Source organism: Gymnoscopelus microlampas, assembly GCF_963454915.1.
Source record: "Gymnoscopelus microlampas genome assembly, chromosome: 3".
NCBI classification, from domain to species: Eukaryota; Metazoa; Chordata; class Actinopteri; order Myctophiformes; family Myctophidae; genus Gymnoscopelus; species Gymnoscopelus microlampas.
In genome coordinates, this window is record NC_139940.1 from 14,973,713 (window position 1) to 14,990,695 (window position 16,983).

The following is a 16,983-nucleotide window of genomic DNA, read 5'->3' on the forward strand; positions in this document are numbered from 1 at the left end:
TTTATATTGTGTTGTATGACGGTGTTGCGCGACAATATCCCATCTACAAGCACACAATGTGTCACGTCTGCTATTTTTACTATTTTTTAGATTTTTTTGCCTATAATAATATGCCCAAAATAGGGACACCAGGTTGAAAGTGGTTACGGTTGAGAGGTACTGTTAAAAAAAGACGTGCTGTAACAGGGTTTTTGCATGTGATCATCGCCTTTTAATAAGTACTGCGATCTATGTGCCTAAATTCTGGCAATCTGAGCCCCTTCAACTTCCACTATAAAATAAAAGTTACACCTGATCAGCCAAGCGGTTTGTGAGATTAGATACAGACAGACAGACAGACCCTCTCATAGGCTTAGGTTCTTTCAGACCCACACTGTAAAAAGGCAATACAATACAAAAACAATTGCACAATGTAAGCCAAGGTGCCTGTGTTTAGGTGATGTGTGCATGGTGTCCTATAGTAACTCTGGACCCATGCACACAGCAGCTTGTGGTGGATATTTACATATTATGTGCAGTATCACATGCCAGTGCTGTGTGTATCCTTATGCAGAGTCTCATTCACTGTTTATAGATGTGTGTCCTAATGCAGAGTCTCATACACTGTTTATAGATGTGTGTCCTAATGCAGAGTCTCATACACTGTTTATAGATGTGTGATATGAGGTGGTCAACATACAGAGGACATACAGGCTCTCAGATGCTTTAGTGGTGCATCATGGGAGAGGAACAATTTAATGGGGGTCCAGCAGGATATGTTGGTGTATATGAGCCTGAGGTGGGGCATCCTGTAAGGAAACTCCATTCTAACAATCGCATGCATGCACACACACACACACACACACACACACACACACACACACACACACACACACACACACACACACACACACACACACACACACACACACACACACACACACACACACACACACACACACAGGTACATACAGTGGTGTACAGTATGTGCTGAACCATGTTCATGAACACACACACACACATGGGAAAGGTCTATCATACTGGCTAATTAGAAACATAACAGGGAAAACAGTTTGAGAAGCAGTGATACAGACAGACCCACAGGGAATGTCTGGATCCCAGTGCAAAGCTGGCTGAGAAACCACTAGTGGTCTGTAATCCCCTACCAACGCGTTTGTTTTCTGTTGGTGGTGTGTTGTGTTGTGTTGCTGCCAAGGGGCAAAGCCCCTTCACTGGAATTGAAGCTCACTTCCGGGTTCTCGTTCAACCTGCTGTTCCTATTAATGACCCAACAGATGTCGCTATTTAACCTTCTACTGGTCTCAATAAGTTATAATTTCAATATAACGGAATGAGGTATCGGGCGGACTTTATACTTGATTTTATTACCTTAGTAAACCTTTTCATAAACACTTTATGTTTTCAATCGCTAGTTTAAAAGTATTTTTTTAAATCATCGTGATATGCATTTAGTAAATTATAGTCGCATTCATTTTAAAATTAATTATAAAGTAGGGTATGTTTCTAGGGTTTCTTACTGGTTCTACCGAGTGAAGACCCGCCCTCGCTGCTGTTGCAGCCAATAGCATTAATCTTCCGCATTTCGATACCGGATATAGAAAGATGGCGGATTTGAAATCGTTGAAAAACAGGCTTCAAAACGGGTCGGTAGAAACCAGGTGGCGTGACTTTGTCCATTCATTTTTTTTACGGTCTATGGTCGCTGCAGGTTCCAGGCAGCAGGATGGACATGAACGTGCTGATGTCCTGTCAGTTCCTGCTGGAGCAGGTCAGCTGTGAGGGGAACAGTCCTCTGCTGCAGCAGCTCTACCAGCACCTCCTCTACGACTTCCGCATCTGGACCAACAGCCACTTCGCCGTCTGTCTAGGTAAGAGAGACGACGTCTCGTACTGTTTCGTAAAGCAAGCAGGTTCTCAACCTTTCCCCTGGAATGTCTCGAAAGCGTTCACGACCCACCCATCTGACCACTTAACCGAATGGCAGCCCAATGGCTTACTTCTTGCTGAAGCACCTGCAGACAATTTTCCTGTCCACCCAAATTGCTCTTGTCTCTTTTATATGCAAATGATGGTCTCGGAGAACGAAAAAAAGGGACAGAGATGAGGCTGTAAGCACTTTGGAACGAAAAGATTGAATACATTAGTATTTGCGATCCTGGCTGGGTTGGCTATTAAAGTCACTTTGCGCTCCCAGGGTTATAATTATGTACCCCGTGTTGTGCATTAATGCAGCTCTTTGGTATAATCAATTGAATGTCATTGGATAGTTTGCGTCCTTGCTAAATGTCATATCATACCTAAGAAGGCTGAGGCTCTTTTCTGTTATATCACTAAGGGACAGGTCGATTTTTCATGACGTTCAGTTTTACCACACATTAAAAGTCTTTGTCATGGTCCTTCAAACGTGTATAGAAAGCTTTAACAAAAAATTCCACTCCATTGATCCATGGCAGGTGTCCCAGACCACAGAAAATCCACTGAATGTTCAAAGTTCAGATATTTTTGGTGTAATTGAGGTCATAAAAAAAAGTGAAAATGAATGTCATAGAACCTTTAAACTAAGCACAAAGCACACCCAACTCAGGATCTGAGTTGTACAGTATGTCACCATCAGACTCATTTATAGTGTATATTATATAGTTCATACCGCAAAGTATAAGGTTGTGTGTCCACCAAAGTGTTCTGTTCACAAACACAAGCACATCCAAACGCCCATAGTTGAAAAATGTTCAACTCAAGCTGCCGTTTCTAGCAGAGTGTAAAATACGTGCTATTGAAAACATACTATGGTCAAGAAAAACAACGCTTTGGTAGACGAAGCCCCTACATTTGGCTTTTCTCTCCTGGAGGAGAAAATGGAGGAATCCCTTGAAAATAACTGAGAAGAAAATGTTCTTTTCTCACCGCAGGCCACGTGAAATACCTGTCATCTGTGATCAGGGACGGCAAGCAGCGCATGAGGAGGAAGTACGGAGTGCAGTACATCCTGGACAACATCAGGGCCTACTACAGGTGACCAGTCCGATGACCGCAGGGTGGCACTGGGATGACATCACCACTTAACCCGTTAAGACCTGAGGCCGTGTCTAAAAAAAATCTAAATCCTAACAATTTTTCGGAAAAAAATATAAAAAAATAATTTTCACGATTTTTCAAAAATAGCAGATCTACAAGCTCGTAGCGCGGCACTCGGTGCCGCGCTATGAGCTTGTATATCTGCTATTTTTGAATAGCCAAAGAAATCTAAAGTGACACGGATGCGTTCCAGGTATTAATGGGTTAAACCCTAGCATCCCTATTCTAGGGGGAACATTCATAAAATATAACAAATAAATCAATACAATTTATCGTAATTGAGGCAAAAGTTTGAAATAATCGTGATATTGATTTGAAGTGATATCGCCCCGCCCTAGTATAGGGTTTAAGTGACATGCCTGTGTGAATGCATGAACAATTTATTGATTGAATCATTAATTTATTTCAGTCTACATTTAACCCTCAGTGACACATTGAGGTATATAGATTTCTTGCACAAACCTCTTACTTGTGTTTTTTTTACTTGTGTGTCTTACTTGTGTTTTTTTTTCCTCTTTTCTTTGCATCAGCCTAGAGAAAGATGGCAGCCCTCTGTCGGAGGAGAAGCAGACGGTGCAGGAGGCTCTCTTCAACCTCCTGAATGACTTCCTCCTGAAGTCTCCCACCCCGGAGGAGCTCCACAGCGTCATGGCCTACACACTGTCTGTCCAAGAGGAGCGGCAGGTACTGTAGCGCACGCACACACACACACACACACACACACACACACACACACACACACACACACACACACACACACACACACACACACACACACACACACACACACACACACGGATTTGCACAAAGGTTGCAAGGTTACAAGGTTGCACAAAGATACATGATTTCTGCCCGACAGTGACGATAATGGTGCTTGGTATGGTGCATGGTTCTGGCTCAACTCCACTCGACTCCATTTGCCTTCATCAATTTCTCTGTGGGAGTTTGGAGCTGTCATCCTCTGACCTTCTCAGCTCACCACATCACTCTCTAAATCATGGAGACTCTGTCTATCACATTTCACATCTCATTTTGTTTTTCCAAAGTGTTGTTGTGACCCTGTGAAGGCTTTAAGCGCCCTAATCTCTATCTAAAATAGGGAGTCACTGGTGCAATGCAATCCTTAAACAGCACAGCAGAGGTAGTAGCTCCAGGGTCATGCTTAACCAATACAATCCGGGAACGCATCTGTGACATTTAACTGTATTTTATTTTATTTTAATGTATTTAATTTATTTTAGATTTATTTGGCTATTCAAAAATAGTAGATACTAGTCCATACCCGGGGATGTGTGCAGTCAAAGTATTAACAGACTTTGGGTTATGTGCTGTATACAGCAATAGTCCCAAACCTTTTTGGCCCCAAGGAGCCCTTCCAATATAATAGCATATTCATTACCAAGCACCCGCAAGGTCAGTGAAATTGGGGATGAAATGTTGAAGTAACCAAGAAACGTCTATCCATTACTATAACCAACAATGTGTATAACATTGTACTTTATAGTTGCATAATGGAGATATGTGATATTGGTATGACTAATGTGACAGCATGTCCTAGAGCCTTTGATGAGACAGGGGTTATTATGAGTATGAGAGTTAGTATGTTAGTATTATTACGTCGTTATTACGTCTTTGACGCAATAGCCAATCGTACAGCTCATTCAACACTTACAAACTTATGTATGTCTATCTCACTTCTCCCCCCTTCTCCTTCTCTCACCTTATCTCTCACTCCCTCATTCCTCTCTCTCTCTCTCTCTCTCTCCCCCTCCCTCCCTGTGTGTTCAGGTGGTGCGTGCGCTGGATGTGTTGTACAGCGTTGTGCGGAACAGCCCCCCGCGGGAGCAGGTGCATGCGGTTCTGTTGGACTGGGGTGTTGAACAGCTGTACTGTCTGCTGCTCAGCCCCAGGTTTGGAGACGACGCCAGAGAGAGGGTGTTCAGGGTAAGATCTGATCCCTGTACTGTACTGTACCTGCCTCCTCCCATCAGCTGCATAGGCACATCACATTGTTAATAATAATCTGTTTTTATTTTGTCTTGCCTGCTTAAATAAAGGTTCAATCCATTTGGGTCAGTTTTTACACACTCTGTCTTAACCCATTAAAACCGGGAAAGCGTCTGTGTCACTTTAGATTTTAGTTATATATATATATATATATATATATATATATATATATATATATATATATATATATATATATATATATATATATATATATATATATATATATATATAGAACATCCTGAAAAGTTAGCATGTTATAATGGAAGCCATTGTTCTCGCATTAATAAAAATCAAAAATGTGAAACCTGCCTAAGGACGAGTTTCCGAACTGTAGACGGCCCTCCTCTGAGACACAGAGTGAGTAGGAATTGTTTTAAACATTTTATCATGAGCATTAGTGAGGACCAATCATATGAATTTAGGTTTTAAATGGGTGAAGTCGTCCTTAAATGGGTTAAATTAACTGGATTTTAGTAACTTAACTTGATTCACTTGAATCTTGAAAAAGTATAGTGTGTTTATAAGTGAGTGAAAAATAACTTTGAAACGATTATGTGTAAGTTCTTATATCCTTGGTTGGCTATAAGTAATGCTGTTTTTATTCAAACCAATTAATACATGCACAAATATTTTTTTTTAATCAATTCTATTCAGGCATGCCTGAGGAAGGTCTCCATGACAGAAACGTTGCTTTGCTTTTCTCTTGTACCGTGCAAGTTGGCAGTGTGCAGGTTTATTCTTTTATTGTTGATGTCGCCAGCTGCTCTTTGCCTACGTGCCTGCTTTTATACCTTTTAATCTAGGTGTGCGAAAGTTTTTTTTTTTACACAAGTGAATCATTAAACCAGGGACTACAGATGAAAATACTGTCAAGTAAACAAATGAAATGAACATTTCTATGTCTCCAGGTGATGAAGAAACTCCTCAGCAGTGACAGGGTTTCAGAGCGCACCAAGCAGCGCATCAAGCTAAAGGACTTTGGCTATCTGGGCCTGGTCTGTTTCCTCGGAGACGTCCCGGTAACCATGGCGACCGTGCGCTGTCTGTACGAGCAGGTCCTCGCTACAGGTAATTTAAAACAGACCTTCGTCTGGGAGGACATGGGTCTGCCAGAACGTTTTTTCCCAACCTAGGGTCCGGGGACACCTTAGGGGGGCACAAAAAAATCACAGGTTGGGCGTGAGGCCTTGTCTGGAGGGAGTCCAAAATGTTTAAGATGTTATTTTCCACAAAATAATATCAGCTCTTATATTATATTGAAAATAAATGTCTAAATGTTTTAAAAGGTTTTTAAAAAGTAGCGAAAATAACAGATCTACTAGCTTACACATATTGTGAGCTTGTAGATCTGCTATTTTCGCTATTTGTCGTATGAGAATTATATAGGGCTTAAGTGACTAACATGTCTGAAAAGCTTAAGTGCGTGTGTGTGTCACTGAAATACTGAGCTTGTAGATCAGCTTGATTCTCAAGCTCTCAACTTGTTGCAGTGCGACCCATTGAGAGCTTGTAGAACGGCTATTTTTGAAAGGGTTAGCTTAATGGGTTTATTGTGTTTACTGTATCCATCATCTGTTCGTCCCTCAGATCCCAGCCCTAACTTCAGAGATCTTCTAGCTGTGGCCTATCTGTCCCACAGAGCTGAGCTCACTGTCCGTCTGGATGTGTGTCGTAAGGTCTGTCAGTCCACATGCGCCGCACTCTCTTCACTGGCTTCTCACATCCGGTTACGATTGATGACGAGTTTAGACAGATGCTAAGTTTGATGTTTACCTGGTAGTCTTGTGAAGATAGACAATCGGAGATCTCCCCCTTACAGATACATCCACTTACATCTGAATTCAATGTAAGTGGTGAAAACCTCCACTAACAAACCTACAGTATGCCTACTGCTTTGAAAAACAAACCTAATACCGTCCCAATATGAAGGACCACCCAAGTCTTGGGTTCTGCAATGCAATGTTTCTGAATAGTTTCCACCAGTTTTAGCCCCTGCATTGAATTGAGACGTCACTAGACCTTTTGGTGGACGGAAATCTCTGATTGTCTGGCTATTCGTATCGTAGTTACTTTGTAGCACTTCATTGTTTTCTTTGCACTCTGTTGTTTTAGCTTGGAGTTAAAATTGTTCGCTTAATCGTTACATCACTGATACACTCTCTCACCCCCTCAGCTCTTCCATCTCATCTACTACTCCACTGAGGACTATGTGAAGCAGCTGGCCAAGCAGCCTGGCTGGCAGGACGTCCTGACCAAGCTGTACGTGAAGGAGTCCTACGCCACCAGCCTTGCGGGGGGCTCTCTGGAGGAGACCCCTGCCTCCAGACCCCCTCTCCACAGGTAGGCCTGTTTCAGTTATGCCCCTATAATTCGACAAAGCTCTGTGCGGTGAGCGGGCCAAAATCTGTTCTGCCCGGTTCTCCTCAGTGGCTGCAGCAATTGATCTGAATTTGCACACAGCCATTCGCCATTACCATGTGCACGGAACAGCGAAGCCCGTTTTTTGCTTTCCCCAAATGTCAGCTGTGTATTAGCGTTTTTGTGTTCGCTGGCTCCCAGTCATGTGCGCATATCCCCCCACGGGTATGGTCTATAGTCATAATTGATCGTAATTATTTGAGATAATTATTATTATTTTTTGCAGAATCGTTCGAAAGTAGCCATCTACAGCCGCGCTGCAAGCTTGTACATCTGCTATTTTTGAACATTTTCTGCTTTTAGAAGCATTTTTTAGAATCGTCCTCAGGTCTTAATGGGTTAAGCTATTTGTCCTATCTGCCCTGTGCAATTTTTATTTACAAAGCCTAAAAGGCAAACAGAAATGTGTTCCAATGTTCAATGCCAAAAACACAAATGAAATCATTAATCGCAATTATTATCTCCGCCACAGTATGTCACTATATCTGTGGTGCTCCGTCTTTTTCATGTCAAGGACCCCCAGAATGATCTCAAAATATTTTGTTCCAGGGACTCCCAGAGGCAAAGATTGGAGTTAAAATTGTTCGCTTAATCGCTACATCACTGATACTCTCTCTCACCCCCTCCTCCTCCCCTCAGCTCTTCCATCTCATCTACTACTCCACTGAGGTCTTAATGGGTTACGCTATTTGTCCTATCTGCCTTGTGCAAAGCCTAAAGGGCAAACAGAATGTGTTCCAATGTTCAATGCCAAAAACACAAATGAAATCATTAATCGCAATTATATGTACGACAATTAATGGTCCTAAAATGTCATGCAACCCCGTCCACAGGGAGCAGAGCCTGGTCATAGAGGACGCGCGCGCCGACATGTTCCCCTTCCCCTCCTCGCAGGACGAGGACGACGAGGATTTGGAGGACGACGACGAAGGACACGGGCAGCGGGACATCTCGGAGGGCTTCTCCGACCTGTCCCTGTCTCCGCCTAACGGAGGAGGCGGAGGAGGAGGCGGCGGCAACCTGAAAAGCTTCCATTTCAAGTCGTTCGACTCCATGGAGCAGGAGAGCCGCTCCTCCTCCATCTCCGCCACGGTGGACATCCCCTCGCCGCGGCTGGACGAGGAGGGGACCTACCACCCGCTCTCCCCCTTCGGCACCTCCCCCTTCGACATGATGGAGCTGGCGGGGAGCCTGGGCGAGGGCGGCAGCGCGTCGGGGACGGGCCCGAACACGCCCACGGTCAGCCAGCCGGAGACGCCGTCTCCCCTGGAGCACAGCAAGCCCTTCCCCGCCCTCAGGATCCGGATGAGCAACAGTCTGTCCAACGTTCTGGACGACAACAGCTACGGGACCGACCCCCCCGCCGGGGACACCATCTCCAACACGTCCAACCCACAGGTACTACTAGGACTGTCCCACTTTAACCACTCAAACCAGGGGACGGACAGTTCTTTTCTAAGCCATTAGATGGCATAAAGCAAAAAAGAAAAGCAAAAGCATTAAACAGCAATAAAAAAATGATATATATATATATATAGCAAAAAAAGGCTTAGATGAACTCAATCAAAAGTTACAGATGCAGATAGAAATGCTGTTATAATAAAGTTTTTCAATCCTTGAAAGTTGCAGTTAGAGAACATTTTAGTTATTTAAAAAGTGAAAAAGAATGTTTTATCCGGAGAGAACCGAGAAGGACAACAGCTCTTTCGTAGAAGGTTGTTCAAGGTTTCTTCTTTCCTCTTTCTTTTTTTGGGGGAAGGGGAGAGCTTTTCTTTTTGGTAAAGATTTAATTATCGACGGTGTACAAAGTGCATCCATTACACACCAAGGCAAGAAAAAGTCAAAAAAGTCAAAGAAAAAAGATAGAAAAACGAAAGCAAAAACACCAAAAACAACCCTCCCCCCAAGCCCTCCCTCACCCCAGAATGGCACAATAAACAACATTGACTACAACAACCTTCGCAGTAACAGCAACTTTTTATAACCTCAGCCAATAGGAGTTATTGAAGGCAGAATATCGAGAAAAGAGCCCCAAAGTGTGTTAATATTTCCGGTCTTCTCCTTACATTGTACAGGAGGGAGAGCTTTTTAGAACGTTTATTTGGTCGTCAGTGTTGAGAGACAGGAAACAAGGAGAGAGCGTATTTATTGGAGTGACATGCAGCAAATAATGGGCCGTCTGGCCTGGGAATTGGTTGCTGTCAGCCATTAGAGCCTACGGTATGTGCCCTAACCCTTCAGCTGTCAGGTCACCCAATCGAGGTTTATTTTTAGATACATAGAGAAACAATGTATTGTTTAAGGCATGTGAAACACGTTGGCAAGAGAAGACGTTCAGCCAAAAGTCTAAAGAGGAACGTTGACAGTGAATACAGAGCATTCAAACTATGCGTTCATCCGACCCAGTTTCATCAATGCATTTACAAAATAATTTAGGCCAACATTATTTCTGGCAGTCCAGTTGTGGCCCAGGAGCCGCCTGTTGCCTACCACTGACTTAAACCCTTATGGCTGTTCAACTACAAAGCAGAACGTATTTCAAAGGTTCTGGATTTGTTTCCATACGCTACGGCTTGGTTTCACATAAGGTTCTCGGAACCAAATTTGGCCTGCTCCTCTTTTTCATCTTATACCTAATATCTTTGCCGAAAATAGCCTACAAGCTCGCAATGCGTTGTGAGCTTGTAGATGTGCTATTTTCGCAGAATGTGGAAATATGTCATTTTTGTCTTGTGTGCAAAAACACACAAGACCCAAGAACAGTGGCGGAGCTGCATGATATTGAGACAGTATTCATAGTGTGATATTTCTGTTAAAAAGAATAAACCGAAACTGCAGAATATGTGCTGTAAACGCAGTATTTTCCACCTGATGTTTAGGCCTGTCGGTTCCACACAGCACCAGAATACTGGCGATACAAAGCTTTCTTTCTATAAATATATGTAGAAATGCCCTTGTCAGTCATGAGTTCCAGAAGTTTAAATTCCTTCAACAGGCTATTCTTAGCTAAATGTGCAGAAAGTATCACTTCATACCCAACTCAGTCCCAACTTTAGGAATAGTTATAAGCACAGTAACAGTAGACAGTAAGTGTCACATCTTCGGGGAAATAAAATAGAAGATATTATATATCTCCCAGTCTCTCTACTAGTATCCTATACCACTGGTTCTAAATGTGGGGTCCCCAGCGGTCTTTGAGGGGGTTCCAGGGGGTCCTGAGCTAAATTATTAATAGTTAGGAACCAAATGGGCCCTTAGGGTTGTGTAACAAGAGTGTACAAATGGAACCAAACAGAGTGGTTCCTTGTTTTACACCCTCCAATTTAAATGAACACAGATTCAAAAGTGTAGATTGGTGTCCCTGAGCTAAAGATGGCATAAAATGGGGGTCATGGCCTAATGCATATATTTGTATTTAAAACAGAGGACGGCATGTTGGTTTATTTGGTTGCAGCAGACACCGGAGGAGGAGCTGTGCAACCTTCTGACCAACATCGTGTTCTCGGTGCTGTGGAGCGGCAGCCCCGTGGAGGGGGTGGAGGACGCCGTGTGGAGGGACAGGGGACAGGTCTTCTCTGTCCTCACCAAGCTGGGCTCCTCCTGCCAGCTGGTCCGACCGCCCGACGACATCAAACGCAGGTCAGTCGGTGTGTGTGTGTGTCCTGTCGACATGTACACCCGGGAGGAGGAGAGCGTTCACACGCACACCTGCGACAAGATGAAACCGCTTTAAGGACGATTTCTACGGTCTTGTGCGCCGAAAACAGCCGATAAATACAAGCTCACAACGTGTTGTGAGCTTGTATGTATCGGCTGTTTTCGGGCATGTGACACTGTCATACAACCGAGCATAAATGAAGCATTAGAACGTTGTGGAGAAATTACTGCTAATACCTTGATTACTAAAGGTTAATAAAGGTTATGGCAATAATTCCATTGAAGCTTTCACATGCATGCTGTAACATTAGTGGAGTGATTGGCATGAGGAAATTCTTTTGTCTTGCCTCAAAGGATCAGCAAAGATCAGCATATTGGTGTAAATGCACCAGTAAAAATTCCTCCTCTCTTTCCATTCTTCCAATCATTTCCTCCTCTCCATTCATGACTTCCCTTCCTCCCTCACCTTCCTCCTACGCTTCCTTCCATTTAGTTTTTGACCCCCCCCCCCTAGCCTTCACCTTTCCTCATGTACTGAATTTACAGTAGAAGCAACCATAGAAAGCTGGGTTAAAGGCTCGAGAAACAGTAGTTTATTCATGCAAACTGTGTCTTCTGGTCAAGAAAAACAATTGCATGCATGTCTTCAACTACACTCTAGACATTAGACATTAAACGAATTACAGTACACACTTATGGACAGCTGTGGGCAAGTGAATTGAGTTTGGCTTTAAGCCTGGATTTAAAAACACCCGTGGAATTCACCTCCCTAACCAACACAGTCTGTAGTGTTGGTTATTATAGATTTAGTGATACCTTGGTATATACTGTAGTAACACTTCTCCTATGTTTGTGTCCGTCTGTCTGTCTGGCAGTTTTTTGGAGATGATGCTGGAGTCATCTCTCTCAGACCTGAGGGATTCTCAGGGAGTCTCTCTGCCCTTCTGCCCCAGTCTGGTGAGACTCCTTAGGTTGCTGCAGGATTTCTTGTTTGCCGAGGGAACCGACAACCACGCTCTGTGGAGTGAGAAGGTACAACACATACTCTACTGTACACACACATGGGACATGGGGACATCAAAACCACTTTTACCTTTTTGTGTGCCATTTGTAACCCCAACCCTCCCCTGACCCTAAACCTTAACCTAATCACAACCCTTAAACCTAGTCCTAATCCCTATATGCCTAATCGTAACCGTAGCCATGAAACACGCGCGCGCGCGCACACACACACACACACACACACACACACACACACACATCTACAGTTAGACAGGTGCATTGGAGAAGACCAAGGCCGACTCAAGAAAGGACTCTTCACTTGCATTAACAAATGTATTTTTTGGGAAAAGAAACAAATTTAGAAAAATCTTTTGTAGCCATGAAAAACGCACGCACGCACACACGCACGCACACACACACACACACACACATCTACAATTCGACAGTTGCATTGGAGAAGACCAAGGCCGACTCAAGAAAGAACTCTTCACTTGTTGAATTAAGAAAAGTTTTGTTACTCAGACCTTCGGTCTGTGTGCCGAAACGTTGTTTATGAAGTGAAGAAGAAAGTGTGCTGGAGTCCTTTCTTCTACTACACATTTTAAAAAGTATACCTTGTGAATGTTTCACGAAACTAAACCAGCAGGGGTTTGTGGTGATGTAAGCACTTACTGTAGCATTCTTTGCATTCAGTTACCAAGCATGTACATTTTAAATGTACATCACACCCATTACATCAAGGCCAATAGACCTGTAATAATTACAGGAACTGTAATAATTGGTTTGAACCAGTACACACACCCAGAACACTGTGAACAGGTCTGGGTGTGGATGCCTATCCTTTAATGTTATAAATGATATAGTTCCTTTCCTTCATGTCATACATTATGCTATCCGTAATAATAATAATAATAACTTAATTTATGTAGTCTTTTTACAACTGCATCAGATGCAGGTGGAGCTGCATTTAACCCATTAAGACCTGGAACTGTGTCATTTTTAGATTTGAGCTAAAAAGCATTATTTTACACTTTGGGCTATTCAAAAAGCTTGTAGATCTGCTATTTTTGAAAAATCATGAAAATGTGTGCAAATCTTTGAATATATATATTTTTAAAGCCAACATTTTTAACTCAAATCATTGCTTCTGGGGGGTCCCTGGAACAAAATATTTTGATGGGGGTCCACGGCCAAATACATATCATTTTGGGGGTCCTTGACATGAAAAAGATTGAGCACCACTGATATAGAAACATACGTATTTCAGAAAACTGTTGGGATTTAGGAGACATGTAGAATCGGCTTCAGGTCTCAATGGGTTGAATGCAAATGTCTCTGGTTTGTCTGGCGTGCTTAGAGGTCATTATAGGAGACAGGTGTGTAGACAGGTGAGTGTTTGTTTGGTTGACGGGTGTGTTGCTGTGTGTGTTTGTTGCAGATCTTTGAGGGGGTGGTAAACCTGCTGGACAGGCTGCAGGCGTGGCACAGCACCCCTGGCAGTCCAGGGAACACAGAGCTGAGGGAGATGGCTCAGATAGGCCTGCGGATCATCACCGGATACATCCAACAGCAGCACTCCCAGGTCAGTCTATATAGAGAGCTGGTCAGTGCTTGGGCTTAAAATGGTTAAAGCTTTCATGACATTCAGTTTTACAACACATTAAAAGTGCTTGTCATGGTCCTTCAAACGTGTATAAAATGTTTTAACTGAAAATTCCACTCCAGTTAGCAGGTGTTCTTCTCTCACATTTCTAAAGCCTTTTCAACTGCAATGAAAAAAGAAATCTTTGCCTGCGGGTGTCGCTGTTGAGGGATTTTGCCTGTCAATCATCGCCTATGCTCCGCCCCCCCCCCCAAAAAGGAAAGGATAGGGGAGGGGAGGGCGAGGAGGAGAGTGGGCGGGAATAATGGACCGTGACCTCACAGTCCAAGGGCCAATTACAGATTACTTTTCAGCCTAATTATTCAGAAAACCCCAGACCAAATCCACTGAATGTTCAAAGTTCAGTTTTTTTGGGTGTCATTGGGGTCATAAAACCCCCCAAAAAACATGAAAAATAAAAAAAGTTAAAATGAATGTCATGGAACCTTTTACGACACCCAAGATATTCCAAACATATTTGTAAATCAGTCCACCCAGGTCAGCTTCACCCATCAAGCACTTCAATCCAGACCTTCCTCAAGCCCACCACGACCCATTGACTCCTCCTCCTCACCTTCTAGCACTTCAACACAGACCTCAGCCACCGTATCTTGTATCGTACGTGCCTTTCACAAACCCAAACCACATGTGCCGTACAAAAACAGACAGACTGCCGCGGCCAATATTATTCAAATTAATTTGAAATAGCTCATAGACCAGTCTTTCCTCCCTCTCGGCCTTTTAGATAAAAGCCTGTTTAGAAATACCAGGCCTTGTAGGGATGTGCGTACACAGACACCGCAGGCATTCCAAAAGGGAGTGTTTCTCTGTATGAAAGGGCAACTCCTCCTTACAGAGTTATGACTCCTGCTGCTACCACCACTCTAGCATTGTGGAACCATGTGGTCATAAATAACACTTCATAAGAAAATTTCCATCATGGCTTCTTGGCTGGGATTGCCTTCAGAGTGCACCCCCCCCCCTTCCCTTCTCTAAAGGCATAAATTATGAAATGATTGTGTGCAGATATAACTATGGGTGTCCCCCACAGGGAAGGGAAAATCTTATAGCTCTTTATATACAGGGGAGGGTCTGAAAGTAATGGCTGATTTATACTTGGCTGCGTGCTGTGTCGCGCGCCGGAAATAGCCGATCTGTCAGCTCACATCGGGCTGCGCTTGCTACACGATGTGAGCTTGTAGATCAGCTATTTTCAGGAAGCATTTATGTATAAATCACTCTTAACGCTAGAAACACTAATGTTCACAACATAAATCACCATTAATATATTGTGTTATTGTGCTTGTATATCTCTTGGCGAGGATTAATACTAATCTTTCTTGAGACCGACAAGTTAAACCGATCATCTTAAGTATCTCACTGGAGATGTGTAAACTCAAAAGTGCAGGGTAGTCTACAGTAAAGCGAGCTACAGGAGGTGGCCATTGTGCCGAAAGGTTCCTGGTTTGATTCTCCGGACCGGCAGGAAAAATCTGGGTAGGGAATTGAATGGCCACCACTCACCCCTCCCTCAACACTGCCCAACGCCCAACTGCTCCGGTTGAGCTGTCCAATGGAAAACAGTATAAAACTGTGGTTGTACTCGTCAGCTCCCAGGTTTTATGGTGTCTGTGTGCAGGGCGTGGCTGAAAAAGAGCTACTACCCTGGGTAAGTAACGTTATAAAAGGAATTCCAGGAACATGTGCATTTTAACGACTGTCACCTATGGGTCCTCCCTCTCGTTTTGACTCTGCCTGTCTGCAGGTGTGTGTGATGGCGTGCGTGAAGCTCCACAGCCTCCTCCAGACCGTCCTGTGCCTGAGCTGGGAGGAGGTGTGCTTCCTGCTCGGGCGTCTGGGCGCCCCCCTGTGGCCCGGAGGTGTAATGGAAGACACCAGCTGCAGAAACTCTGAGACCTTTGCCCAACTGGTGCCAATCGTTCGCACCCTCCTGGACCAGCACGCTGACCCCATCACTCTACACAAACTCCTGCCCAACCTGCCAGTGACCAACGGCAGTGCCACCTTTGCCCAGGACTTGCAGACCTACTGCCACACCGCAGAGTGGCAGGGCTTTTATCAGAATCAGGTCAGTGCTTGAATCCGACCTCCTTCTATGCCCTGACCCAGTGGTTTGGATTGGAAACACTGGCCAAGGTAACAGTATCCCACTTATCTAAGTTGATCGTAGCCCATTTTCGGGGCCAAAGAACCACTTCAGATCACACACATGTCACAGTGTCAGAGATTAGCCATGGCAAAGTTGTTTTGTAACTCTCCACTTTGGGAACTTCTACTGCTGTTTGTTCACTGTTTTTCTATCAGGAGGTAAATGTTATTCAGTTGGTGGTGTTTAAACTGGGACTAGATAGACCTGGTTTGAATACTTTATTAGTCAAAAGATTTACGAATGTAAGCTATTCCCAAGGAAATGATCCCATCTCCAATTGCTGTGGCTGAGACGTGCGGAGAGAGCGCTTGTTTTAGTTCATGTGATAATAACCTATTCGGTCGCTCAGGCGTGTCTCAAAACAGTGTCTCTAAATGCCTCGCTGTTGGCGCACCTGCCTTGCTCTCGAATCTCAGGTGAATAAAAAAAGTCGTGCAATTGTTGTTATGCAAGACATTGCGTGAACGAGTGCTCCCCAATAAATGTTCCTTGGGAATCACATTCTTCAGTGGTTCTCAAAGTGTGGTCTGGGGACTCCCAGGGGTCCTTGGGGGTGTTCCAGGGGGTCCCCAGCTAAGTGATTGATAGTTAGGAACCGAATGGACCCTCACAGGTCTGTAACTCAGAGGGTGTACAAATTGGACCCTTACATTTGTACACTCTCAGAGTTATGGGGGTCCATGGCCTAATGCATATCAAACTGGGGGGTCCTTGAAATTCAAAGGTTTTCAGAATCCCTGGCATAGGTTTCCCATGTCATTATGAACACGGCAGCATTATAAAGCATAGCGCTTTAACCAGCAATATGTCTGCTTCAGCGTTGTTTATTTTGAAACGGGGCATTTCTACCACTCGCCATCCACTCTGCTTGAAGTCAGATGTTGGATCTGTTCTGTGACTCGTTGGCGTTCGCTCTGGAGTCCAGCTCCACGTACCTCCTGGTGGCTGACTAATAAATCTAACACAATGTTTTTCTGCGTTTAAAAAAAAGAGTTTAGTTAAGATGGAAGCT

At 43.9% G+C, this 16,983-nt stretch overlaps 1 protein-coding gene across 5 annotated transcripts in view; it reads left to right on the forward strand.

Annotated features, from left to right (window-relative positions):
• Positions 1-16,983, forward strand: part of LOC311042418 (neurobeachin-like protein 2) — a 67,705-nt gene that overhangs the window by 25,733 nt on the left and 24,989 nt on the right. For 4 of the 5 annotated variants that reach the window (XR_014600506.1, XR_014600507.1, XM_084053134.1 and 1 more), the window contains 12 exons: positions 1,709-1,868; positions 2,910-3,012; positions 3,606-3,759; positions 4,864-5,019; positions 5,991-6,150; positions 6,670-6,758; positions 7,256-7,422; positions 8,334-8,898; positions 10,955-11,139; positions 12,033-12,189; positions 13,598-13,741; positions 15,567-15,890. Coding sequence is in view for 3 of the 5 variants with exons in the window: in XM_084053134.1 (XP_083909260.1) it covers positions 1,709-1,868; positions 2,910-3,012; positions 3,606-3,759; positions 4,864-5,019; positions 5,991-6,150; positions 6,670-6,758; positions 7,256-7,422; positions 8,334-8,898; positions 10,955-11,139; positions 12,033-12,189; positions 13,598-13,741; positions 15,567-15,890 (2,364 nt within the window). In the remaining 2 variants the exon portion in view is untranslated. The remainder of the gene's footprint in view (positions 1-1,708; positions 1,869-2,909; positions 3,013-3,605; positions 3,760-4,863; positions 5,020-5,990; positions 6,151-6,669; positions 6,759-7,255; positions 7,423-8,333; positions 8,899-10,954; positions 11,140-12,032; positions 12,190-13,597; positions 13,742-15,566; positions 15,891-16,983) is intronic. The other variant, XM_084053135.1, reaches the window with a different exon arrangement.